Source organism: Patagioenas fasciata, chromosome 1 (genome assembly GCF_037038585.1).
Source record: "Patagioenas fasciata isolate bPatFas1 chromosome 1, bPatFas1.hap1, whole genome shotgun sequence".
NCBI classification, from domain to species: domain Eukaryota; kingdom Metazoa; phylum Chordata; class Aves; order Columbiformes; family Columbidae; genus Patagioenas; species Patagioenas fasciata.
The window spans coordinates 193,915,536-193,925,538 of NC_092520.1; the positions used below are offsets into that span (position 1 = coordinate 193,915,536).

The following is a 10,003-nucleotide window of genomic DNA, read 5'->3' on the forward strand; positions in this document are numbered from 1 at the left end:
TAGCAGAAAAAAAAGTTGATTTATCCGGAGGGAAAGCATACTGGAAAAAAAGCCAAACATATTCAAGTTTGTGGCTGTTTCTGTTATTTGTTATGTTTCATTTTCTAATTTAGATTGATGACATCGTTTTACTTGTTGCTGTTCTAAGTAGTTGTATGAAAACCATTAAACCTAAATGAAAGAAAGAAACTGTGTTTTATAGTGCTTGCTGGAAAATAAATAAACAACATCTATTTCAAATCTGATTACAGGATCTAAAGCCTGGAAACTTGGCAGTAAATGAAGACTGTGAATTGAAGGTAGGATACATGTATTTGGAAAAACAGTCAGATATATTAGAAACACACCGCAGAAGACAACCGGTGCAACATCTGCACAGGTGCTGGCTGGTTTCAGCGCTGGGCCAGGCTTGCAGCCCGCAGGCTCTGAGGAGTCAGGGAGAAATAGGAGAAGAGAGGAATATGAAAGGGAAGACAATCCAGATGGGCAGTGGCAACAGCCTTGAAAAAGTTACAAGAGGCTGCTCCTTATAAGTATTTTACCATTTGTCTTACTGCAGTCGCCGCAAGATTAATTAAATATTTATTTGAGAAATAAAGCCCCGAATAGTGAGTGTCAGTTCACCTCCTGTTTGTATGTCCTCAGCTGACATAAATGTGCATTTCATACGAATGGCAGAGGTGATGTTTAATTCCTGAGATCGTGCTGGAGCCAAGCACAAGAAGTGGCTGCACCTCCAGCTGGAAACGTTGCCCAGGATGTCTCAGCTGAAAACGTCTGGGCAGACAGGATGCTCTGGGGAGCTGGTGCCCAGTGCTACCAGGGTAGAGATGGGGGTTGACTCCAAGATATAGTGGAAGATTTCTGGTGAGGAGGTTGTTATGTTCATGGCACCACTATAGCAGTTGCTGATGTGGGTCCCTCCAGCTGGATAAGAAGCAATGTAAGAACTGAAACTGCTCCTGTGGGTTTGGCGTTGGTGGAGCAGTTGGTGCCACAGCTGTGTGCTCACACCGAGTGCATGTGTGTAACAGTAACACTCACCCTTTTCCTGTGTGGTGTGTATGTTGCAATGAATACTGGTATATTTGTATGCAGGCACTCAGCTAAAAATAGTTTTCAAGAAAAAAATCATGTCATGGTTACAGTCCGATATGAACTGTAATGGAGAATTGTTTTTATGATACGTTGCAGCTAATCACTTCAGAGGGGCATGAGAGACATCACATACTGCTCACCACGAACGAAAACTTCTTATTTCTTTGAAAGTGATTTCTTCTGCACTGTTACAACTAACAGTAGCATCAATTGCATGTAGACTACAGATTACTTCATAGCAGGAATATATCAGTTCTTCTTCATTTTTGCTCTTAATTGAAGGAGTGAGATTAAAAAAATACATTAAAGGGAGACCATTACTAATTGAGCCTCCTGTAGTTCAGCTATTAGCAGTTTCTGCCACTGCTCTGCAAGACAGGTGCACTTGATGACATTTTTTGTATTACCTGGTTGCTGTTTCTCTGCAGTGGGGCAGGTGTTGGTGTGTAACCTGACTCCTTCATCCCACCCATGGGGGCTGCCCACCAGAGATGGGCAGGAGGGTGGTGCTCACCTACACCCCTTGCCAGGATGGGAACTGGGCTTAGCTGGCATGCACCCCTGGGAACCAGGGCTGTAGCACCCATCGTGGAAAGTTACCTGTCTTGAAGTGTAGACGTTGCCACTTCCTTGGAAATGTTCGTGGTAGAGTCCATCTGAGGGGTCGTTCTTCTCCTGCACCTGTGTACACACACGCAGGCACATCGCAAGAAGAGCCAGAGGCACACAAATGCACCGCGAAGAGCAAGTTTTATTTTGGTTACCTCTCTACTGGGGGATCTCCAAAGTCGCACCTAAGCTCCCAGGCAGAGGTGACACAGGCAGGGATACAGGTGCTGGTCAGTTCAGCCCTGCTGGAAGATCACTGGGCCTGCTGAGCTCGCCTGTATTTCAAGGCTTCAGGCAGGCACAGCCTCCCGCTCCTTCTCACAACAAAGGAGGAATCTCAGACATAGTGATAAGGTGCCCAGAGTTTCTCACAGGCCTGTGTTATCTAACACAGAGGTTCTACTCATCAAGCACACAAGGTCAGTAAAACAATTAGTGTGATGTATGTGCTTTTTCTACAGACAGGTGCAAGTCACTTCAGGGTATTTATATTTAACCAACCTCCTTGCCGAATCTTCTGCTATATTCCCGTACACACGTTTGTCACTTCAAGCCTCCTTCTAAATCATTGGACTGAAACACTGATTCTGGCCAGTTCTGACTGCTGTTCTTACATGTATTGGAAATCTTCCAAAGCCTGTTAGAGTGGATAATATTTGTACTTCAGAAATAATTATGCAATGTACCTTGACCTAGCAAAAACTTATCTATTTGGTTATGTAGAATGGCTTTTTTATAAAAAAAGCCCATTATTTATTATGAAGTAGAATTATGTAGTACTCAATACTGCTTATTTTAGGAATATAGTTAATTCTCTCAAGTGCAGAGATAGTAGCCCCAGACTGCTTCCAGTCCCCAGTTAATTCTGTTCTTGTATTTTAATTTTTTATCAATTTTTAGAGATTTTGTTTTTTTTTTTTTTTTCACCTGTGTTCTCTTAGCTCTAGTGATTGGAAAGGCTAGTCAGGTTTTTCAGTTAATTACAAAATCAAGCTACATCTTCTATGCTGTGGTAGAGTCATGACTGGCCTATACATCCTTGCAAAACAACAGTAAATTTGAATAGGGGCTTTTGTGTCCTGGTATGTAAGTATGTTTGGATTTTATTACCAAGGTTTCCTCCCTAAAAGAGACATAAGACTTTGTGGGAGAAGCTCAGTTATGTTGGAATTCCAACTTTGAATAAATATAAAAACTCTACAAGTGGGAAGATACAGAACAAGACCATAGGATGTGAAGCACTCCCTTAATTAAATAAAAGTTGATGCAACACTGCAAGAATGTTTTTTAGCATATAACGTACAAACTACATACTTGTGTGTAGTTGTTGTAATAGAATTTTTTGCTGTTTGGCGACTGACCTGAATATTCAGGGTCCTGTCATTTTAGAATTTCCCTGTCTGACACAAAAATCATTGTCTCCTCCTGCCTTGTAGGTGGCCAAACAGTGAGTGGGTCCCAGGGAGATGGGGAAGAAAAGAGAATCTAGCCAATGCAGTTGTACTTGTTTCTTTTCCCCACCCCCCCATCTGTGCAATTACATTTTGAGATGCAGCCCAGGTCTAAGACATCCTTGCATGATACAATCACTGTATCTCCTTATTTAACACAACTTATTTTTCTGTTACCTTGGAGACTTTTAAGCTTTTAGATAAACTCTGAGGCAAATAATTCTATATCGGAGCACAATTTTTCGCAATGAAAAGGAAAAAATGTGGCATTAAGCTTTAGGGTGGTTTTTTTTCTTGACTCTTAGAGTGAAATTATGCTGTCGCTGGTTGTACAATAAGCTCTGATATTGTATGCAGAAGAAGAGCGCACCTTTGCAGTTAGGAAATCCCGGTTGTCAAAAAGCAGCTCCAGTCTATAAACAGAAAGCAAACTGTAGTAAGTTGAGAGGTATGCATAAAAACACCAAGGTGAGGATTTAACTGGGACCTCTCTTACACCAGAGGAGGTTGAACTGCCTTCCCCTGCCTGTGTGCCTGTGTTCGGGTGCGATGGGCAGATGTGACCCTGCTCAGAGGTGGCACCTTCAAAGTCAGTTTCTTGGGCGCAGGACCAGGCAGCCAGGGATCGCCCAAACCCTCTTTCCCCTGTGTCTGTGCACTCAGCAGCTTCCCTTGCATCAGCTCCAGCAGCAGTGAGGCTGTAGGCAAGTTGGAACAGTTCCTTGAATTAGTAATTAATTAATAAGCAATCAGTTTTACTTTTCACAATGAGCTTTCTGGCCACCTTGTTTGATGCTCTCAACTGTTACACAGGAATCAGAAATGTGATAGTGAAGGGTGCCTGAGGGGAAAACACTGCCCTTTCTGTGGCTCTAAGTTATTTTTGTTACAGTTATTGAAGCAAGTTAGGAAGATTAAGTTTGCTGAGTGGAAAGAGAGCTTATCCTTGAGGAGCTTAGGGAAATGTGGTCTCTCTTTCATAATTCCTGCATTACAAAAAGGATTTTAAAATGTGCTCTGAGAATTGCTTTGGAAGTTCAAGCTGAAAAGTTGAAGGTGGGAGTATGAGAATAATAGTTTCAGGTCAAGTTTGTTGTTGAAGTGGTACCATGTTAATACTAAGTGCTAACAGGATATGCTTGCTCCTGAACCTAATGAATATGTTAATAAACATGTTAATAAAAATCCTGAAGTTAATACATAAGGAACAAAAATTCTCCCTGTTGTTTTCTGCTTTCCATAAATACACACCCAAATTATATTTTAGCTGTATCCAACTCCCAGGTGTCGCAAACCTTAGTTTGGCAAAGGTCTAAAAAGCTGTATTGGAACAGATGGTACCACATTTGGCTTATGACCTGTTACATTAAACTTCCTTTTTTTCCACCCCACCTCCTGTGTTACTGGGAAGAAATAATAAGTGTTATATATGTAGAATGAATTTGAAAGCTGTATATAAAAGCATATTTTGGTACTGCAAATACTCTGAGTCCAGTAAATGTTAAGTACCCAAATTTCTGACGGGCAGCTTCAACTGTCATGAATTGTATTTTGTTGCTAAGAATAAAAATCTCTTCCTTTGCATGCTATTCCTGTTTTTAAACTGGTAGGCATTATAATTAGCAGTTATATGGAAATGATGTTTCAAGTATGGCAATAAAGATAAGCAATAACACTTTGTACTCTTGACCTATGAATGAAAATACAATTTTCCTTTTTGCTGGTGCCAGGGAATGATAGAGCTCCTAAAATATTTAAAAATGTTTAATTACAGAGAACATGACAAAAAACATCACGCCTGGTGTAATAATGCTCCTAGTAAAAACTTCTGCCCTGTCCATATATGTGAAACCTGACACACACAGAAACTAGTGGCTGTTCATGCAAAGCTACATATTCAAGTATCTGTGGATGATGATGATTTATCTTGAATAGATTTTAGTTACACAAGGCACCTGCTTCTTGTTAGAAACATGAACTTCTCAATAAACTCTGAACTGTCATTCCAGGAGCGGAATTTCCTCACTGTTGGCCACGTCTTTTGGCACCGTCTTTTGATGGTCCATGCGGTTGGGTCTTTACATTAGCCAATTCTGTACAAGTTGACAAAAGGTCATAACATTGGTTGTTAATCTTGCTGCTGTACACATTGCTATATCTAAAGATAAATACCTGAGAGTCTTAGAAATAAGCTAAATTGTGCATAATCCTTCAAAAAAAATGCACTGACCTTGTGTTTCTTACAGAGGGTTGTTCTGTAGTTTGACACACCAGGTCTGGAAAAACTCAGTGGGGCTAAATAATCATAATTCCCCACTCTTGTTGTATATTTTCAATGTGACCTAGAGGAAGCTTTCCCTTCTATGAAAACTCTTAAAGATAATTGAATGTTATTGGAATGCACTCTTGAATAGTTGTTCGATCTGGGATATGACAGAGATGAATACCACTTAAGAATGGTGCTGTTCTTTTAGCCGTAACAAGCTACAATAGTCATTCCATGGCCAGGGAATTTTTGGCATTGAATGGGACCTGCATCTTTTTAATTAAAAATTTGAGAAGTCATTATTTTCTTTACTGGTTTTACAGCTTTTTAGTGTTGCTATAGAAATATCCAACATGGGAAAAAAAAAAAAAGTAAAGCTCCTTCCTACTTCTATCTTGATTTTTCAAATGAGAGCAAGACACTTCAATGGGAAAAAATAAGCCAATCTCTGCAAAATGCTGCAATTCTTTTCCACGTTTGCAAAGCCTGCATGAAGTAAATAACTAGATGTCTGATCAGGATGTTCTTTCTGCTTCCACTACAGATTCTGGATTTTGGATTGGCGAGGCACACAGACAGTGAGATGACTGGTTATGTGGTTACAAGGTGGTACAGAGCCCCAGAGGTCATACTGAACTGGATGCATTATACGCAGACAGGTCAGTAAAGTCGTAACGGAGCTGAAATGTTCACTGAATCAGGCAATACATAAGCAAGTCCTTGTTTCCGAAGTGAGCAAGGAATTTCAGGTGGAAATGACAATATAGTTATGTGAAACTTCCTTATAGATAAATTGCAAGTAATCTTTTGGTGGTTGTGAGTTTGGGGGCTTTTTTATATATGTTCCGAGAGTAACAAAGTGCAAAGGTGGTTGGAAAAAAGTGATATAAATGCATACAGATGTGACAGTCTGCTCTGTGTTCTTGTGTTCTGCGCTGACATCTTCCTGCAAAGATGTGCTGATTGTAACTGGGACAGATGGGGGAAATGGAGGGTGGAAATCAGGTAGCGTTGGGATAACTATGGAAGGTTTTGAAAGCACTGAAAATTTGCTTCCCACATGCATGTGCCTGTTACTGAGAAACTGATTCTTCATATTATCAGATTATCTCCAGTTTCCTAATTAGAAAGGCTTGCAGTTATAGCTGTGCTGATCCTTATACTTGTCAAGGCACTCATTTATTTTGTAACAGGCGATAAAGGTAAATTTTACACTTCCTTAAAATGTTTTAAATTAAACTTTATGTACATTTAAATGGACAAGTATTCAGCAATTTAATGCAACTATTGGTCTTTTTTTCAGTTGACATCTGGTCTGTGGGCTGCATAATGGCTGAGATGATAACTGGGAGGCCTCTGTTCAAAGGCAATGATCGTATCCTTCAGTGAATTTATGACACTAATGTAAGAAAATGATGAGAGGTTCTTATGTGATACAGTAGGTCTGTTCAAAAACTAGTGATCATAAATTGAAATTAATAGTAAAATGGCTTGCACCTTTCTTGTTAAGCAGTTATTTGATATCTGTGCCACTTTTGCACATCTGCAAATTAAAACTTGTATTACTAAATTTTTTTTAATGGAGGAAGATAGGTGATCTTTGGATTACATCTCTAATCATCAGGTAAAAGGTTCTGTGATGATAGAAAAGGCAGACTTTAATTTTTTTATGAATAGTTTCCATAACTCCAGAACACGCACAGATTCTGCTGTAGTATATGGACTTATGTACCCATGTGAGTCCATTTCATGCTTTTTGAGACATTTACCAAAAAATGTTATGTAAATAATATCTAGCAAAATGTTTTATATTTACAGAAAACACCTAATCCTATCATTTCCTTGCTGAGGAATTAAGAAAACACTTAAGACTAAGCCATAATTCAACCTCAAGTGATACTTTATTTGCAGTAGAAGTTGTGATGGTTAATAGACGACAGTGTTAATAGAAGACAACAAGAATTTTTTACTTGTTTTTGGTTTCCTGCTTTGTATGTTTGATAGCTCAGCCTAATCCTTTTACACTGCTTTTCCCTTGTGGATTTCCAGTCAATAAATTGCCTATCTGCAGATATTTGTTTACAGAATGACAGAATCACAATTGTTTATTTTTAGTTATGTTTGTATTTAAGTACTTACATGTAAGATTAGGACTTCATTGCATGGATCATCTTATTCTCGTTTTGTGAGCAAAAAGGTAGAAAAGGGAGATTGCTTTCACCAAATAAATGATTTGGGCTATGGAAAAGTAGAATACATCAAATTATTTCAGCTGTGCAGATTTTAAGTACACATTATTTCTTAACGAGAAAATACTAAAATGCCTGCCAAAGAACAGCTGTTGACTAACACGGCGTTTCTAAACTAATGCTTGAGCATTAAGGTACATAAATGAGGAAATGAATGAGTCATAATTTTCAAGTTACACTGTAAAATCTGAGTGGAAATGTTAGTATTTTAGTCGTACTGGGTTTTGGAGATTTCAGAACCATTGGCTGAATTTTCCGTCCTGTGTACTGATGGAAATTGCCCTCACATAACAGTCCTGGCTGGCCCTTGAGTGTGTGAATCAGTATTATCTGTTGCCAGGGAAATACAGCCATGGGTTCAGCTGTAGGTAGGTGAACAAGGAATTTTCGTTTTAGTGTTATGAACAGATTATCTTGCAAGCTTGTTATGGGATTTTACTTATTTCTTTATTTTGTCAGCATTACCCAGCATTGCCCTTTTCTGCAGGGACTGGTGGAATCCTGGTGTGCCAGACACTAATCAAGCTTCTAGCTTCTCATCTGCTGCTCTTGTCAGAGCAGCAACGAGTCATCAAACTGTTTCCTGCAGGATTAACCTCCTGTGAATCTCCTGTTTCTTCTTTGAAACAGCTAATATTGTCAGTGGTTAATCTGTGCTGGTTTAGGACACAAAAGGGACATGCAACTCAAAATATTAACTACTAGGCAGCGTTCTGATGCCTTACCCCCAGCATCTTCAACATCTCAGCATCTGGAATTTGAGCTCAGCAAGTGGGGAGTGAGGAGAGATTAATATCTATCCTTGAAGTTTCTCATTATGGAGAAGAACTAGCAAAGACTGGTTTCCTCTGATTTTTGCCCCGTTTGTCGTACCACTTGATGTTCCCTGTGACTTCTTCTGCCTGTGTCGCCCAAGTATTGCATACACCAGGACAATGCATCCAATATGTGTTGATTGTTCAGATACTCCAATACTTTTGGACTGATTTTGACCCAAAATACAGAGGATACCTGATGATATTAGAGCAGTTTGCAGATGATTCAATTATGTGTTCCCAAGTTACAGGACATTTTATTTCAGGTGCTTTCAGTGTCCTTGCATTCTGCAAGCAAAACAGAGAACTTTCATCTCATCCTTTATATCTTCTGTTCAGTCCTTGCATTGTGATTTTTGCTTTATTCTCCAATAGTGAAGAAACTCACAATTTTTGCAAGGTGTTTAGTTTTATGGTGAAAGATTTTGTTCCTTATTTCTGGTGTTCAGATCTGGACCAACTCACAGAAATAATGAAAATAACGGGTACACCAACTCAAGATTTTGTTCAAAAACTGCAGAGTCAAGATGTGAGTATTCTGTTTCGTCAGTTGGTTTTACATGTCTTAATCTGACTTAAGCTATGCTCGGTTCCTAGACTGGCTAAGATAATATGTATCGACTGCTGAAATGCCCCCTGAGGGTACATCTCTGCCTTGAAATGCTTTGCACACCCAGAATAGCTATTGGATATTAAGGGTACGCAGAAAATGATCAGGACACTTGAATAATCTATATATTTAAATACTTCAAAGTTTCCAGTATGTACCATGTAAACAACTCAGCTGATGCATTACTACCTTTATCAGAAATGCTCTGAAAACATCATCCTATTCAGAAAACCCGCTTGTTTTGCAGATGTCTCTGATGTCATCTTTCCTATTCTTGTGTGGATGTCTATCTAGAATCCTTACAAAAAACCTAAAATTAATCATTAGATTAACTCTACAATTTATATACTAATGAATTACTGTATAAGATTCATTTCTAGAGATTCCTGTAAACTATGACATTCTTTCAAACTATACTTACATATTTATTCTAATTAATATATTAAATATTTAGCACTAATAATTAAAGCTTTACATTATCATTTTTTAATCACAGTTTTAAGGCTTTATGTAAAAAAAAATCCTTTCAACAAGAAGGTGAATATAATCAGGGTTTATGACCCTCAAAAAATCCATTTGTACTATGTGCTATCAAAGCATTGTTGAATTACCTATTAAGCATATAGTTAATGTTGTTACATTGGAAAGGCAGCAAAGGTCTAATTTAATATTTATGTTTCTTTTAAGGCAAAAAACTATATCAAAAGCCTCCCAAAAGTCCAGAAAAAAGATTTTGCATCCATCTTGAAGTATGCAAGTCCTTTGGGTAAGACAGTTTGTGTGGTTGTGTACAATGTGTCTTGTGTTTACATTGGAGGCAGCAGCAGTATCAGTCACGTGGTGGGTTCTGTGATGGTTCTTGTGCTTTTCTATCTCTTGCTTTCCATAATTCATAACTCTGATTT

The 10,003-nt window shown here is 38.7% G+C and overlaps 1 protein-coding gene across 2 annotated transcripts in view; it reads left to right on the forward strand.

The window, feature by feature from the left end:
* LOC136110965 (mitogen-activated protein kinase 12) overlaps positions 1 to 10,003 on the forward strand; it is a 41,834-nt gene that overhangs the window by 26,582 nt on the left and 5,249 nt on the right. For both annotated transcript variants that reach the window (XM_065854727.2, XM_071803385.1), the window contains exons 6-10: positions 252 to 299; positions 5,969 to 6,083; positions 6,728 to 6,799; positions 8,938 to 9,017; positions 9,786 to 9,864. In XM_065854727.2, coding sequence (XP_065710799.1) covers positions 252 to 299; positions 5,969 to 6,083; positions 6,728 to 6,799; positions 8,938 to 9,017; positions 9,786 to 9,864 — 394 coding nt within the window. The remainder of the gene's footprint in view (positions 1 to 251; positions 300 to 5,968; positions 6,084 to 6,727; positions 6,800 to 8,937; positions 9,018 to 9,785; positions 9,865 to 10,003) is intronic.